General features: G+C 47.7%; 1 protein-coding gene across 1 annotated transcript; it reads left to right on the top strand.

Moving 5' to 3' along the window:
- The first annotated feature begins 2,485 nt into the window (after positions 1–2,485).
- On the top strand, positions 2,486–11,500 carry LOC121271325 (regulator of G-protein signaling 16-like). Its single transcript, XM_041177250.1, has 6 exons — positions 2,486–2,529; positions 5,816–5,864; positions 5,911–5,918; positions 6,646–6,707; positions 8,495–8,661; positions 11,333–11,500. The coding sequence occupies exons 1-6, from the start codon at positions 2,486–2,488 to the stop codon at positions 11,498–11,500; spliced, it is 498 nt and encodes a 165-aa protein (XP_041033184.1).
- The last annotated feature ends 4,442 nt before the right edge of the window (positions 11,501–15,942 follow it).

The following is a 15,942-nucleotide window of genomic DNA, read 5'->3' as shown; positions in this document are numbered from 1 at the left end:
TCCCTTGCTTTACCAGCTTGCCTATCTCATTTCTTATCCTGACTGAAAGACATCTGTTGCTTCCCAGTTTTGCTTTCCTGTTCTGTTTTAACTAACAGACACCGATAACAAAATAAAATTATAACCCTTTCAGTGAGGCTCCGCACCCCCTCGAGAATTCGATCACCAACACCTTCTGCTCTGAAGGCAGCGATGATAGAGTCTGTCAGAGATTGCTGTGTTTGAGGCTGAGCTGTCAGTGCCTGGACTGTGTGTGTTATAGAGCCAGTGAGCTGAGCAGCAGGTGTTAACTTCACTCGACAGCCACTGTCTTTGATCAATGGAAACTCTGCGTTGCTGAAGCTCAGTCAGGAGGGAGGTCTTGGCTCCGAAGTGGAAGGGCACAGCCGCTCTCAGGGTGGATGCACAGAGGGACTTGCATTTCTATAGCACCTTTCCCAGCCTTAGGAATGTCGCCGAATCATGTTGGGTCCGGCAAATTACTTTGGAAGCGTTGTGATGTAGGAAAGCCATCGGCGCACAGCAAGATCCCACAAGCAGCCATCTGCTGGTGACCAGCTCATCTATATTTTTAGTGACGTTGGTTGAGGGATAAATATTTGCCAGGATGCCCGGGAGGTCTTCTTTGAACTAGTGACATGGGTCTTTTAGGTCCACCTGAAAGGGCAGTCAGGGCCTCAGGCTAATGTCTCATCTGAAAGATTGTACCTCAGGTGGAGCAGTACTCCCTCCTAATTACCAACTCAATGCACCAGTCGACAGAATCTCACCTTGATATTCTAAGTCCTGGTGGCAGGTGCCCCATTGTACCAACCTCATGACAACATTTATTCCAGTTCTGTGTCAGTCTAACCTTATTGGACTTTGATACCTGTGTCTGTGAAGTGCCTTGGCCCATTTTAGTACTTAAAAGGTGCTGTAAGAATACTGGGAGATCTGGTAGCCTGGTGGGTAGTGTCTCTGCCTCTGAGCCAGAAGCTCTGGGTTTGAGTCCCATCCCAGGGCTTGATGGCCAAGGTTCATTATGTGGCCAAATAGGTTGATTATCAACCTGCAAATCCTTCCAACACATGCCAATGGCAGGCGGTAAGAGTGGGAGAGATTCCTGGTCAGCCACGTGATGGAAAGAATGTTGGAGTCTCTACCATCACTACTGGGCTATGGATGCATGTAAAAGTGCATGTTGCCATGCATCTCGGACTCCTGGCTGAACTGTAACACCACATCATGTAAATACAATGGGCTGAATTTTCTTGGCCTTATATGGTGGTGGGCTTGAAGGCAGATCAGGAAGTTAGGGGGGAAGCCATATCGGGATGATTCCCCGATACATTCCTTTTGCCATGGGAGTTTCCTGGAGTGGGGCTGGGATGCGGATCAGATCCCTGCTCCACAGGGGCAGCAGGCATTTTTGCCACTTATGGCACCCATCCTCAGGGGTGGTTTAGAGGATCTGCTACCATTTTGCCAGGGGAAGCGCAATGCCACCCACCATCCCCCACCCCCCACACCTCAAACCCCACCAGCTGTAGAGACCACCAGCTTAATGGAGACTCTTCCTCTTGGCAGTCTGGGGGAAGGGGCGATTGGAGCTGGGGGCTCAATGCCCCCAAAGAGGGGATTGCGGGCATCAAAGGACATCTCCTGAGCTCAACCATTCAACTGCAGGGGCTTTTCCTCAAACCCACGAAGCCTTCGCGAGTGTAAATAGTTCTCTAGTTTTATGGTTCCTGCCTCCAAACCGGGGTGCCCTCAGGATCCTGACCTGCCTTGGCAGCGCCTACCCTCCCTTGGTGCTGCCGAGGCTTTCGAGTCATTGCCTTCTGATTGGGCTGGTGCATAGGGAGCACTTCCGGGTGAGCCAGTTAGAAGGAAAATAGCTCCCTGGCCTGGCTCACGGCAAGTGTGGACTTGGGGACCCCCATTCGGCCCACATGTTGGGACCCCAAAGTTGATGGGAAAATCCTGCCCAGGCAGTCGTTCACGGTTGCCCCCTCACACCATCTGCCCCTCAAGGATTAAGTATTTCTTTGCGATAACTTGGGACTGGTTTATCATCAGTCCAATCTGTAAATGGAAACTGGGCAGGGTAACTCGTGACAAATTGAGCAGATGCTGCTAATTCGGGGGGAATCTGGTAGACAGGCCGATGAAAGCTTGCTCAATAACAGAGAAAAGGATGCGAATCAGTGCATCTTTCAATCTCAGTCATACCGAGGCACAGGCTCTGAATGTTCCCATCCTCTCATTGTTCTTGTTAAATGTCAGATGGCTCTTTGTGAGGGTTGAACTGGTGATTGACATGGGCCGGCAGCTCCTCCCCATATCTGAGTTCGACTGTGGATATATATCTCTCTGTGCCCTCTGCCTATTTCAGCCAGAGCTGTAGAAACCCAGACTGAGAAAACACAAATCTTCGAACGGAATCTCAACCTGACAATCATTTCCACTTTAACATTCTGTAGGTCAAAAGCATTCGGTCAGGATGTGTAGGGGATTGGCTGCGTTGCCCAGTACTTGCATCGAGAGGTATTTTGCCTTTTTCTTTTACCTCTTCTGCTGCTATTGGTCAGTTGGTATGAACAGTTTGTGTCCTGGTTAGTTAGGAGGAATGGTTGGTGCAATTGGTCGGTAGGCATGAATGGCTGGTACAGTTGGCATGAACAGTCGGCACATTGGCCAATTAGTACGGATGTTGGTACAGTTGACCAGTTAGTCTGGGTGTTGGTTCGGTTGACCAGTTAGTATGGACATTGGCACAGTTGACCGGTTGGTCAGGTCATTGGCACAGGTGACCAGTTGGTCAGGACATTGATACAGTCGGCCTGGACAGTGTTAGTTTAGTCAAACAGTAGAATACTGAGCTCTGTGTCAGAAGGTTGTGGGTTCAGGTCCCACTTCAAAAAAAGACTTGAGCACATAGTTCAGGCTGACCCTCTGGTGTGGCACTGAGGAAGTGCGGCACTGCCAGAGGTGTCATCTTTCAGATGAGGCTTTTTCGGCCGTTTCAGGCAGAAGTCAAAGATCCTAAAGTGCTACTTTGAAAAAGAGGAGGGGAGGTCTCCCAGTGTACCCTGGTCAACATCAAACCCTCAACCGCTGCACTGAAAAATCAATTATTGGTCGTTTCTCTCGGACACTGTTTGTGGGATCTTGCTGTGCACAAAGTGCCGTTCCCATTCTGGCTGCGTCCTTGAACAAGCATGGAGGAATGTGGCAGTAATGGCGAACAAGTTGCCAAAGTATGGTCATTGCTGTGCTTTCAGAATCTCCGGGATTCCTCCTTCCTGTGAAGGCTTTGAGTGGGAATTTTCTGCTCCGGCCGGCAGCGGGAATCGGGGTTGGCAGGGGCACGAATTTTGGCATCATGGGGAAAGTCAGTTTCCTGCCGGCGGGAAATTAGTTTGGAATTTTATTCTGTCAACTTTGATGGCAGGTTTCCCGCTGCCCTATGTCGGGAACTTCACTTGCATTCAGAAATGCTCATTAAGAGAACAACTCTCCAGAATTACGCTCCCCCTTCAAATTAAGTGCCCCGCCAGTGGATAATTAGGATGTTCTGTTTCCCGATTGTACATAAGTGGTGTGCATCTGCCGATCTTCAGTTCATCAATTACTGTGAGATACATAGACTCTGATTTTACCTTCCTTTAAGAGCGTTGCTGTGAGATTTCGGGTGTCTGGTCACAAGCTACCCCAAGGCTGGACAGGAGAGGCAGGCTTACAGGGGAAGGGTGTCCAGGGAAGGTGGGATGGGATGTCTGGGGAAGTTGTGGCAGGGGGGGATGTTGTCCAGAAAGTGGGGGAGAGTATCTTAGAGGGTGGGGTCAGTGGTGTCGATGGTGGCATCCTGTGGGGAGAACTCAGGGTACAGGTCATAGGAAGGAACAGTTGCGGTCAGAGAGGGAAGTGGCACGCTGTAGGGTGACAGGCTCAGAGTGAGGGTCTGGTAGGTGAAGATCTCGCCGGGTGGGTCAGGGAGGGGGACAAGACAAGTGGCTCGGATCAGGGGAGGGGGAAGGGTCAGGGTGGGCATGGGGACAGTAATGGGTGTCAGCTCTGAGGGGAGGAAAGGCCTGTGGAGGTGGATCATGATAGGGTTCAGGGTAACGTGGGGATGGTTCAAAGGTGACGGAGGGGGGGGAGAAATGGTGACATTGGGTGGGTCAATGGTGATGGGGGGAAGTTGGTGGGTGACGGGGGAGGGTAGAAGGTGGTGGAGTAAGTCTGAAAGGTGACACGTACCATTTTTCCAAACTGACCTAGCCCATGTAGTTAGTCAGTCAGTGAGATCCCTTGAGGTGGGTGGAGGGTCTTTTTGGGTGGGTGGAGTTCAAGGTCAACACAAGTGGCCGATAAAAGGGACTCCCTAATAATGATGAGGCAACTGGATGTGAAAGATGCTCACTTGTGTTCTCCTCTCTATGGTGAGGGCCGCATTGCAGAAGGTTTGTTCCTGACTCATGGGTCTCATGACATCGAGATCCCAGATCATTCATTCTGGGTCATTTGCCATCAGCTGCAGCCTGAGGTAGGGATGGAGGGAGGGAGGGAGGGAGGTGGATGCCTCCTAGGGGCACAGCTGGTGGAGGGCAGACAACTCCTGACTCTAAACCTCCAACCTCCTGGGTGAATGGTCAATACTGACAAGGGATCATGAGTTTAGTCATTCTATGCTGCCAAAGCAATGGTCTCTCTATGGAGTTTCACGGGTAGTGAGGACAAGCGGAATAGTGTCCGCGTGAGGCTTCTTACACATGGTACTCCTCACCCTGGTCAAAGAGCATCATCTCCATACACAATCATATATGAACAGGAGGAACGCCCATCTCTGATCCTCCAAGATGTCCTTTATCTGGAAGGGGTGGGCTGGGGACACGATGTCTAGACGAAGTCCAGGTGAAGGGATTAGCACTTGCCTGCTGGCTTTGAGATGGAGGGAAACCTGTAAAGGACATGCTCACTAAATGTATCACTTCAATTTGTTCACACATCCACTGAGGTGTTGATGATGCAGGCTGCAGGCAACCCTGCCTTGGTAATGGCCTCATCCAGGTGAGGAGAAGGAGAACCCATCACTGGTTGGTACAGGGTCAGGAGGAACAAGGACCTGAGCAGCAAGAGGCAGCCGGAGGCTCTATAAGGTCAAGAGGCTGGTGAGCATGGACCACTGCAATGCTGAGCACTGGCCTGACCCTGAGTGTATCGCCAGCAGCTGTGCTCTTGGCTGGAGATGAGTGAAAGGCAATGCTGGAGGTGTCCTTGTTTGTCCTGGGATGTCCCAGGACAAGCTTCTCCAGTATGAGATGCGGCTGCAAAGACTCTGGAGGAACAATGCAGATCTCCTGGCCTGCATTGAGTGAATGTCTGTCCGGGTGCTGTTTAAATATGGGACCAGGACCTTTGTCCCCACGATGTAATGGCAGAGCCGATGGCTTCCAGCCCACCCCATCACAAAATTCACTGAGCTCCTCACGGATGCATAACTTGAGCTGAAAAGTGGAAGACCACATGCTGCCCTGCCGGCCGACGGGAACAGGGCTGAATTTCCCGCTTGCCACTGCTCTTAACCTCCAGAATGGAAAATTCTGCCCAAGATTCTCCTGGAGTACTGTTCCCCACTTCCCCATCTCCTCTCGGGGTGCTTCCTCCCCGGGGGAGAGAGCTCCCCCTCCTCCCCTGAAGGCACAGCTCACCCTGGGACCTTGTACGATGGAGCATGAGAGCAGTCACCAAGTACCAGCTCAGTTTATCTTGCTCTTCGAAGCTGTGTGACTCTAATGTGAGGCCGTTTCTTTATTTATCTCTGTTCCAGGGCCAAAGAGATGAAGGTTCACCTGGGACATTTCCTGCACAAATCGAAAGTTATCGGTGACTGTGATAGTCTTCCTCCTGTCAAACAAGAAAGAGTTACGAAAGTGATCAAGTGAGTGTTCATGTAAAAAATCTCACATTGATGCACACAGAAGCATGCACACAGGCATGTGTGCATACACACACAGACACGCACATACACACATGCACACGTAGACATAGATTCACACAGTCACACATATATGCACAAGTACACACAGACACAGAGACACATACATAAATACATACTCAAAGACACAGACACGTGCAAACACATACGCTTACACACAGAGGCACACATATGGACACACACATAAGCACACACACACACACACACACACACACACACGCACACACACACACATTCTTCCAACAGCAGTTACTGCACAGCCACCAGCATCAGGATTCAAGGCTGATTTATTTCCTCCTCCTCCTCTGTAACCTAGGGATTCTGAGGCCAGAAGTGTGCTCCACTGGGATCAGTGAGTGCACTGTTTTGGGATCAAACTCTGGGTCTGGTTAAGCCACACACTGGGTAAGTGGAAAAGAGTCTGTCCATTACTCAGCCTCATTTAGAGTAGAGCGCTTCCTACTGCACCATGTGGGATTTTCCCACAGCAGACACCTGCGTGAGTGAGGCTGATAACTCAGTGTGTGGGGGTGGGGGGGGTGGTGGAATCTAGTCTGGGACGACACTCTCCACAATCACCTTGGAGGCAGCACTTACCTCAGAGGCTGTACATGAGATACTAATGTTAACGTCTTCTCAGTCTCTTGTCTTCATTCCCCCAGGCCCAGCACTGAGGACACACTAAAAGGAGGTCAATTCTTCGAGAAGCTCCTGACTAACAAACGTAAGCATCAACTCCACTGGCTCAGCCATTTATCACCAGCCAAACACTGCCCACTGACTCTGCTCCTAATGAAGACCTTGTTGAATATTTTCTTAGCTGACACCCAAGGCCCTTCCACTCCTGAGGGCTGGCTCCCTCTAAGAGACATGTTCCCCATCTTCCCTGAAGGCACTGACTCCCTCGGAGCAATAGGCTCCTTCCTCTGGTCCAGGTACAGTGACCCAGTTGTGTCTTTTTATAAATGGTGAGAGCGAAGGGACTGTAGAGATATAAAAAGATTTGTGATATAAAATCATTAACAGCTACTGGGCAAAAAGTAATCAAAAAGGCTAATGGAATGTTGTTCTATATCTAAAGGAAGCTGGATTACAAAACGGTGTGGATTACAAGAGGAAGTTGTGCTTCAGTTTCATAGACCCCTGGTCAGGCTCCCTCTGGAGAATTGCCTTCAGTTCAGCAGCTCAGGAAGGACATATTATCCTTGGAGTGGGTGCTGCACAGACTCCCTAGAAAAATACCAGGGTTTAAGGGGTTAACTTAGGAGGACAGGCTGCATAAACTGGGTTTTTATTCTCTTGATTATACGTGGTTGAGGGGGTGGGGGAGAAATGATCAAGGTGTTAAAAACGTTCAAAGGATTTGACAGGGTAGATACGGAGAAAATATTACCTCAGGTTTGAGAATCAAGAACGAACCTTAAAATTTGAGCAGGGCCAAAGGGAGGGGATTTTGTTTGCACTTTTTCATGAATTTAGAATTCTCTCCCTTAAAAGGCTGGGGGACAATTGAAGCTTTCAGGCCTGAGATTGATAGAGATTTGTCGGGTAAGGACATCAAGGAATAGGGAGCAAAGGCATAAAAATTAGTTGAGGGGCTGATCAGCCCTGATCTAATTGAATGGCAGAGCAAGCATCTTAGCACTTTATATCAAAGATAGGCTATAGATGTGAGTTCTTATTACAATGGAGCAGGAAGGGAAGAGGAAGTTTCACAGGGATGGTTCTGGCAGCTGACCAGGGATAGCTTGGGAGTGAAATCTTCCTTACGGCTCTTGGCTGCGAGGCATCATTGTCAGACAGAGAAAAAACAGAGAGGGCGACAACAATTTGCATTTACCTCAGATGCAGTAAAAGTGCGCAAAGTGTTCCAGAAGGGGATTATCAAACAGAATTTGACACTGAACCATGCAAAGAGATAGCTGGACATGTAAGCCAAAGCTTGGTCAAAGAAGTAGGTTTTCAACAGGATCTTAACCGTGTGGTGATGTGATGTACATGTACCTTTTAGGCTGCACATCATCAACTGCTGTCCATCACTGTCCACCACAAGGAAGTATGTGATGTACAATCCCATGGCTCTGTAGGCAGAACAGAGCAGCAGTCCTATAGGTCAGACATGTCTACATAGCCTCCTGGTTACCGTTGTCTCTGTATAGTCTTCAAATAAAGAGCCCGCATTATTGTTTTACCAGTCCTTGTTGTATGATTGGAACGTTTGCGACATATAGAAGAATGCAGCAAAAGGAGACAAGAGAGGTCAAGAGATTTAAGAAGGGAATTCCAGAGTTTGGGATCCAGGCAGCCGAAGTCATGGCCGCCAATGGTGGATTGTAGGGAATGGGGGTGTGGGGTGTACGAGAGGCCAGAATTGGAGACAAGTTAGAAGAAAAGCAGCAGAAAAATTACTGGGAGAGTGGAAATTAACTCTCCAAGTTTAGGATTGGGGGGGGGATTTTTATGGAATGATAAATGAATGAAAATGACAGAGAAGTGATGTCACACTTCCAGGCGGCGTGGCTGCGTTCCGCTCCTTCCTCCGCTCCGAGTTCAGCGAGGAGAACATCGACTTCTGGCTCGCCTGTGAGGAATACAAGAACACAAAGACCGGCTCCAAGCTCACACTCAAGGCCCAGAAGATTTACGATGAGTTCGTCAGGGTCCAGGCCCCAAAAGAGGTAGACTGGAACAAACAACCACTGGGGAAGGAGGCTGGGCAGAGTGTTTCTGTGCCTCCTAACTATTTGTGTACAGCATGTCCCCACTTTCCCAATTCATTCATAATCATTGAATTGGCTTCATACCATTCTGGTGTGTGCCTCTGGTTCTACCTTTGATTTAGAAGTTCAGTGACTTTATATTCCAGTGTGATCATACTCCAGTGTGTACATATCGTAGTATGATTACACTCCAGTGTGTTCAGATTCCAGTGTGATTACACTCCAGTGTGTTCAGATTCCAGTGTGATTACACTCCAGTGCGTTTAGATTCCAGTGTGATTACACTCCAATGCATTCAGATTCCAGTATGATTACACTCCAGTGTGTTCAGATTCCAGTGTGATCACAATCCTGTGCATCAATATTCCAGTGTGTTCACATTCCAGTGTGTTCACACTCCAGTGTAGGCACACTCACATCCATGGACAATCTGTTCACATTCCTGTTACTTTCACAACCCCCATTCTAACCCTAGTTGTTCATGTTGTAGTGCTGGAGTTCAATCCCATATTTTTAATGCCAGTCTCCATGCCAGGAATCCATGAATGTAATTGCTCCTAATAATGAATGGTGGCAAGAATCAAGGAGCAGTGTTATAGATGCACTTTAAATCATAACCTCATGGTGAATCCTCAAACTGGGATATAATCGGCAGGATTTGAGCCTGGACACTACAGGGGCCTGGACACTGTCGGGATGTCTTTATAACCTTGGAATAATTACTGGGGATAGTAGAAGGTGAATATTTAATAAGTTCAGATAGTGCTCCATCCAATGTATTTACAGGGGTTAATTTGTCTTCAATGTGTCTAAGATAACGGACAATACCATCCAAACATAGAATCAGGAAAATTATGACATGCACAGAGGCCTTTTGGCCCATTGTGGTTGCACTGGCCATCAAGTAACCATCCAGCTTCATCCACACTCCATTCTCGGTCTGCAGCCCTGTCAGTTGTGGCACTTCAAGAGCGTATCAAAATATTCTTTCGACACTTTTAGGAGGGCTTCTGCCTTTCAGGCAGTGAGTCCAAGATCCCCACCATTCTATGGGTGAAAAGAATTACCCTTCAATCCCCCATAAACCTTCTACCTCTTACTCTAAATCTATGTCCCCTGGTTATGGACCCGTCACTGAAGGGGAATAAATGCCTTTCTATCCACTTTATCTAGACCCTCATAATTTTAAACAGTTCATTGGGTCTCCCCTCAGCCTCATCTGCTCCAAAGAAAATAACCCCAGCTTGTCCAACCTTTCCTCAGAACTCAAATTCTCCAGGCCAGGCACCATTCTTGTAAATCTCCTCTGCATCTTCATCTTTCCTATGGTGCAGTGACCAGAACAGCACACACTACTCCAGCTGTGGCCTAACCAATGTGTTGTAGGATTCTAGCAAAACCTCCCAGTTCTATGCTCTATCCCCCGGCTAATAAAGTGGTGTTCAGTATGCCTTCTTCACCATATCTACCTGTCCAGCCACCTTCAGGGATCTCTGGACATTCACTCCCAGCTCCCTCAGTTCCTCTACACCTCTCAGTAACCTACCATTTACTGTGCATCCCCTTTTGTTTTGTTAATCTTCCCCAAATGGTTCGGGTCTGGAATGCTCTGCCTGGAAGTGTGGTGGAGGCAGATTCAATCGAAGCATTCACGAGGGCATTAGGTGATTATTTGAACAGAAACAATGTGCAAGGGTATGGGGAAAAGGCAGGGTAATGGCCCTGGGTCATAATGCTCATTTGGAGAGCTGGTGCAGACACGATGGGCCGAATGGCCTCCTTCGGTGCTGTTAGAATTCTGTGATTCGGTGAAATGCATTACCTCACACTTCTCCGTAATGAATTCCGTTCGCCTCTGTTCTGCCCACCTGACTAGTCCATTGATAACTTCCTGCAGTCTATATCTTCCTCCTTCATTATTAACGACGTGACCGATTTTTATATTGTCTGCAAACTTCTTAATTGTACCCAAAATGTTAAAGATTTTTGATTCTTTCATGAGATAAGGGATCACTGGCAAGACCAGCATTTATTGCCCATCCCTAATTGCCAGAATGGCTTGTTATAGAATTTCAGAGGGCAGCTAACAGTCAACCACATTGCTGTCACATGTAGGCCAGACCAGGTAAGGATGGCAGATTTCCTTCCCCAAAGGACATTAGTGAACCAGATGGGTTTTTACAACACCTAATGGTAGTTCCATTAATTAGCTTCAAATTTAAGATGTCACTGATTGAACTTAAATTACACCAGCTGCCATGATGGGATTTGACCCCATGTCCCCAGAACATTAGCCTGTACCCTGGGTTACTAGTCTAGTGACGTTATCACTACACCACCATCAATCCCTGCATTTCACGCTCAAATCGTTGTTTCATGAACACCTTAAGCGTTTATCCACCGCTACTGCCACAAGTGATTTCCAGATATCCTCTGTATTACTTCTTTTACCCTACCTGTGTATGACTCTCTCTTGAACTCAACTCCTAACGAAAAACTCAAAGAGCACAGTGTCCATAAAGATTAGCCATCACTATCTGAAGGAACCTTAGGGTTCCTTTTGCCAAACTGTTCTCCCATGATGCCTTGTTACGTCTCTCCTCCTGATGTGTTATTCCCTCAATTTCAGGTTAACCTTGACTCACTGACCAGGGAAATCGTTACCAGGAACCTAAGTGACCTGACCAGTTCCTGTTTTGAGGTGGCCCAGGAGAGAACGTACAGTCTGATGGAGAAAGATTCCTTTCCCAGGTTCCTGAAATCAAACGTTTTCTTGGAATTGCTTAATGATATATAAAAATGAGTTTTCCCGACAGGAATTAGATCCTACAAAGTCTTGACGTGCCTTCTATTTCACTTAACGCTCACTCCACTTTCAGCCACTTACTGCAGGTCATATTTGTTTTGTTCAGGCAAACTGTGCAGGCACCTCAGTAGCCATTTTGAGATGCACATTGAACATCTTTAGGAACACGCCTGACTCAGTGCAGGGAAGCTACAAGATATCGGGGAACAACTTCAACCCAGTCCCAGCCCTCCCCTGAGCGGGACTTCAGTGGAAGGTTAAAATTGGACAGGGTAGAAAATGTGTGGCCCTAGGATGGCTAGGTAGGGAAACTGTCGATGGACCCTGCCCCCTGTGCCTGCATACATGTGAGAAAAAAAGGGTTACGAGCTTAAAATGGGCACAGCACTTGCATTTGCACAAAGAATCACAATTGCGGACCTGAAAATAATTTTAAATGACTGACACTGGCATTACTCAATGAGACTGGTGGGTCAACATCAGGTAATGTTGAGGGCAGCGTCATAAAGAGTACAGGGCAGGTCGGACAGGACCCTTTTTAGCTGCCGCTCGGCAACCTGGGTGACTTCATGCATTTGAACCAATGAAGCTGGCTAGGGTGTCCATTTGGAACTGCTCAGCCACTGATCTTTAATAGGGTTGCCAACTGTGATTAAATGTGTCCCTGGAGGTTTCATCACATGACTTGCTCCCACGCTCCAGCCATTAGGCGGCCAACACATCCATCCTTGTGCCACACTGCCTTCCTAAGCCAATAGGAAAGCAAAAAGACACATTACCCCCCCAATTGGATGATGCTTGACTGTCAGCCAAACAGCCATTTCTTTCTAGATAAAAACAAAAAAACTGCGGATGCTGGAAATCCAAAACAAAAACAGAATTACCTGGAAAAACTCAGCAGGTCTGGCAGCATCGGGGGAGAAGAAAAGAGTTGACGTTTCGAGTCCTCATGACCCTTCGACCGAACTGAGTGAATCCAAGAAAGGGTGAAATATAAGCTGGTTTAAGGTGTGTGTTGGGGGTGGGGGGTGGGGGGGGTGGGGTGGGGCGGGGGGGTGCGGGCGGGGTTTGGGTAGGGGGAGAGAAGTGGAGGGGGGTGGTGTGGTTGTAGGACAAACAAGCAGCGATAGAAGCAGATCATCAAAAGATGTCACAGACAACAGAACAAAAGAACACATAGGTGTTAAAGTTGGTGATATTATCTAAATGAATGTGCTAATTAAAAATGGATGGTAGGTCACTCAAGGTATAGCTCTAGTGGGGGTGGGGGAGCATAAAAGATTTAAAAATATTTTAAAATAATGGAAATAGGTGGGAAAAGAAAATTCTATATAATTTATTGGAAAAAACAAAAGGAAGGGGGAAGAAACAGAAAGGGGGTGGGGATGGGGGAGGGAGCTCAAGACCTAAAGTTGTTGAATTCAATATTCAGTCCGGGATGCTGTAAAGTGCCTAGTTGGAAGATGAGGTGTTGTTCCTCCAGTTTGCGTTGGGCTTCACTGGAACAATGCAGCAAGCCAAGGACAGACATGTGGGCAAGAGAGCAGGGTGGAGTGTTAAAATGGCAAGCGACAGGGAGGTTTGGGTCATTCTTGCGGACAGACCGCAGGTGTTCTGCAAAGCGGTCGCCCAGTTTACGTTTGGTCTCTCCAATGTAGCCATTTCTTTCCCCCATTTTCAATATTTTTTTATCTGATAAAGAGAAATGTTCAAAGAAAATGACAATAAAAATATCCCGATGACTCGTCTCCGGGGTTGCACACAGCAGCGTCCTGGAGATGGATATTCAATCCTGGAGGGTTGGCAACCCTAAATCATTGTTTGATTTTGATGTCAATCATGTAAAGTCCTTTCCAGATTGGTGGACAAACGCAGTGAGTGAATGGACCTTCCTTCAGGCTGGGCCGCGGCACTGTTAACAATGAGAGCTACAAGATACCAGACCCGAGGATGTCCAGTACTGCGACAGGGCCCGATCCACTGAAATCCAGTACCAAACCTGGTGAATAGCCACCCCAAACCAATTGTACCACGTTCCCGCTCGGATGGAGAGGGGGGGTCAGATTAAATTATCCCTGTTGTCACAAATATTTTATCACAGGAAAATTCTTATAACAGCTTCAGGCACTGAGGTAATTGGTCCTCTCGTTTGAAGCACAAAATCACTTCGTCTTCGCTGTTGGATCTTTTGGGCAAAATGCCTCAGAGGCTGTCAGGGTTGCCAACTCTGTGTGGATGTAATCCTGGAGGTTATGCCACATGGGTACCCTGCCTCCCACTTCTCCTCCCCCAACCCCTAGCCATTGGTCAATCCAATACATCCACTCTCATGACTACACGGTCACCCCTTGGCCAATTTCAAAGCAGGCGCACTCTTCATTACTCAATTGGATGATTCGTGGCCATCAACCAGCCTTGTTCTATTCACCAAAATCCCAATAATGTTATGATTAAGAAAGGCAAGCGCTTAAAGGAAAAAAAAACAAGAACACTTCTATTTATAATGCTCCCATTATTTCTTTCCCGGGTACTGCCCTGATCACTGTCCTGGTGATTAATCTTCAACTCCTGGGGATGGTTGGCCAATCCTGGAGGGTTGGCAACCCTTGGCGGCCATGTTGAAGCATGTGGCTATGTGCTAGTGACGTGGCATCGCATTGAGAGGGACGTGATAAACTGTTATAATCAGATATACTTATGAAGGATTTTATTGTAGAGACCGCACTCCGGGATCATGTTCCTCAGTTGCTGTTCATTACAATTGATTTTGAAATAAATAATGCATGCTGATTTCTGTGTTGTAGTCACCTTGTAAGTCTGCCATGGAAAGATTTACATCATATCATTACATGGGGAAACAGCAGGGTCTTCTATCCTCACAGGTAAAATCTAGGTCAATGTACATTGATGGAACCTTCTTCCATGCAGACTGCAAATAAAATCAGAATAGAATTGAAGATTGGGTCTCTCGCTTGCTCACCCACTCTTGGACAACTGGATAGCACGCTTACCTATGAGTCAGAAAGCTGTAGGTTCAAGCACCCAGAGACACGAGTACGTCATCTAGTACGGTCAGGGCTACCGTCTTTTTGATGAGGTGTTGAGGCCTTCTCTGTCCCATCACGTGGGTGAAAAAGATCCCCGGCACTATCTGGAAGAGAACAGGGGAGTTCTCCGCCTGCTCCCCCACACCGCCGATGTCCTGCCCGCGATATTCATCCTTCAACCGACGCCACAAAGACAGATGATCTGGTCCTTGTCACCTTGCTGTTTGTGGGATCTTGCTGTGCGCAGATTGGCTGGCGCATTTCCTACATTACGACAGCGACTTACGCTTTGAAAGTACCTCCTTGGCTGTGAAGCGCTTTGGAACGACCCGAGGCTGCGAAAGGCCCTGTAGAATTGCGTGTCTTTCCTCTTCTTTCTGGCTCCACAAGGTGTAAGTAAGAGTAAGTTACAGGAAGACTGACCATTTCTCTGCCTTGATCCGCTTGGTTGTCCTGACGACGAAACTTCAGGCCTTCCCCACTCAAGCCCGAAGTTCAAATAGCAATTGGAGGCCAATCCTTAAAGAAGGAGCCCACTGGTTTTCGCTCTTTCTAGCATCTCTCTTTCTAGCCTGATCAGAACACTACAGGAAGAGAGAGAGATGCTAATGCCAATTGCTCAGTACTGCCTTCCCACCTGGCAGTGCTGCATTCATCCATATAGGAACAGTGATAAAGAACTTGCATTTATATAGCGCCTTTCAAGACCTCAGGAGGTCCAAAAGCACTTTGCAGCTAATGAAGTACTCTTGAAGCGCCAATGGTGTTGTAATGAAGGAAATTCAACAGCCAACTTGTGCACAGCAAGCTCCCACAAACAGCAAAGTGAGAAATGACCAGACAACCTGATATTAGTGATGTCAGTGGTGGAGTAAATATTAACCTGGACACCAGGGAGAGCTCGCACCACCCTGCCCCTTCTTCAAAATAGTGCCGTGGAATCTTTTACGGTCCCCTGAGAGGGCATACGGGGTCTCAGTTTAACATCTCATCCGGAAGTTAACACCTACAACAGTGCAGCACCCCCTCAGTATTTCCCTGGAGTGTTAGCCTGGATCATGTGCTCAAGTTCTTGCAGGTGGGAGTTGAAGCTAAAAACCCCCTGGCTTAGAGGTGTCAGTGATACTAATTAGATGCAACTTCAGACAGCGAGAAAAAAGGACACATAGATAAAGGAAGTTCATACAGACAGAATGCCAAAGCAGAAAAAAGACTGAAATAAAAACCTTAAGTGCTGGAAAAACTCAGCAGGCCTGGCAGCATCTGTGGAGAGAGAGAGAGAGAGAGAGAGACAGAGTTAACATTTTGAGTCTGTATGCCTCTTCTTCAGAGCAAGAGCTCTTGTAGGATATTGAACTCAAAATGCTAACTCTGTTTTTCTCTCTC

Source organism: Carcharodon carcharias, chromosome 30 (genome assembly GCF_017639515.1).
Source record: "Carcharodon carcharias isolate sCarCar2 chromosome 30, sCarCar2.pri, whole genome shotgun sequence".
Taxonomy (NCBI): Eukaryota; Metazoa; Chordata; class Chondrichthyes; order Lamniformes; family Lamnidae; genus Carcharodon; species Carcharodon carcharias.
This window is presented reverse-complemented; position numbering and strand designations above follow the sequence as displayed.

Coding starts and splice junctions, on each gene's coding strand:
- LOC121271325 (XM_041177250.1), top strand. CDS start 2,486: ATGTGTAGGGGATTGGCTGCGTTGCCCAGTACTTGCATCGAGAG. Junction 2,530..5,815: donor CCCAGTACTTGCATCGAGAG/GTATTTTGCCTT, acceptor TCTCTGTTCCAG/GGCCAAAGAGATGAAGGTTC. Junction 8,662..11,332: donor GGGTCCAGGCCCCAAAAGAG/GTAGACTGGAAC, acceptor CCTCAATTTCAG/GTTAACCTTGACTCACTGAC.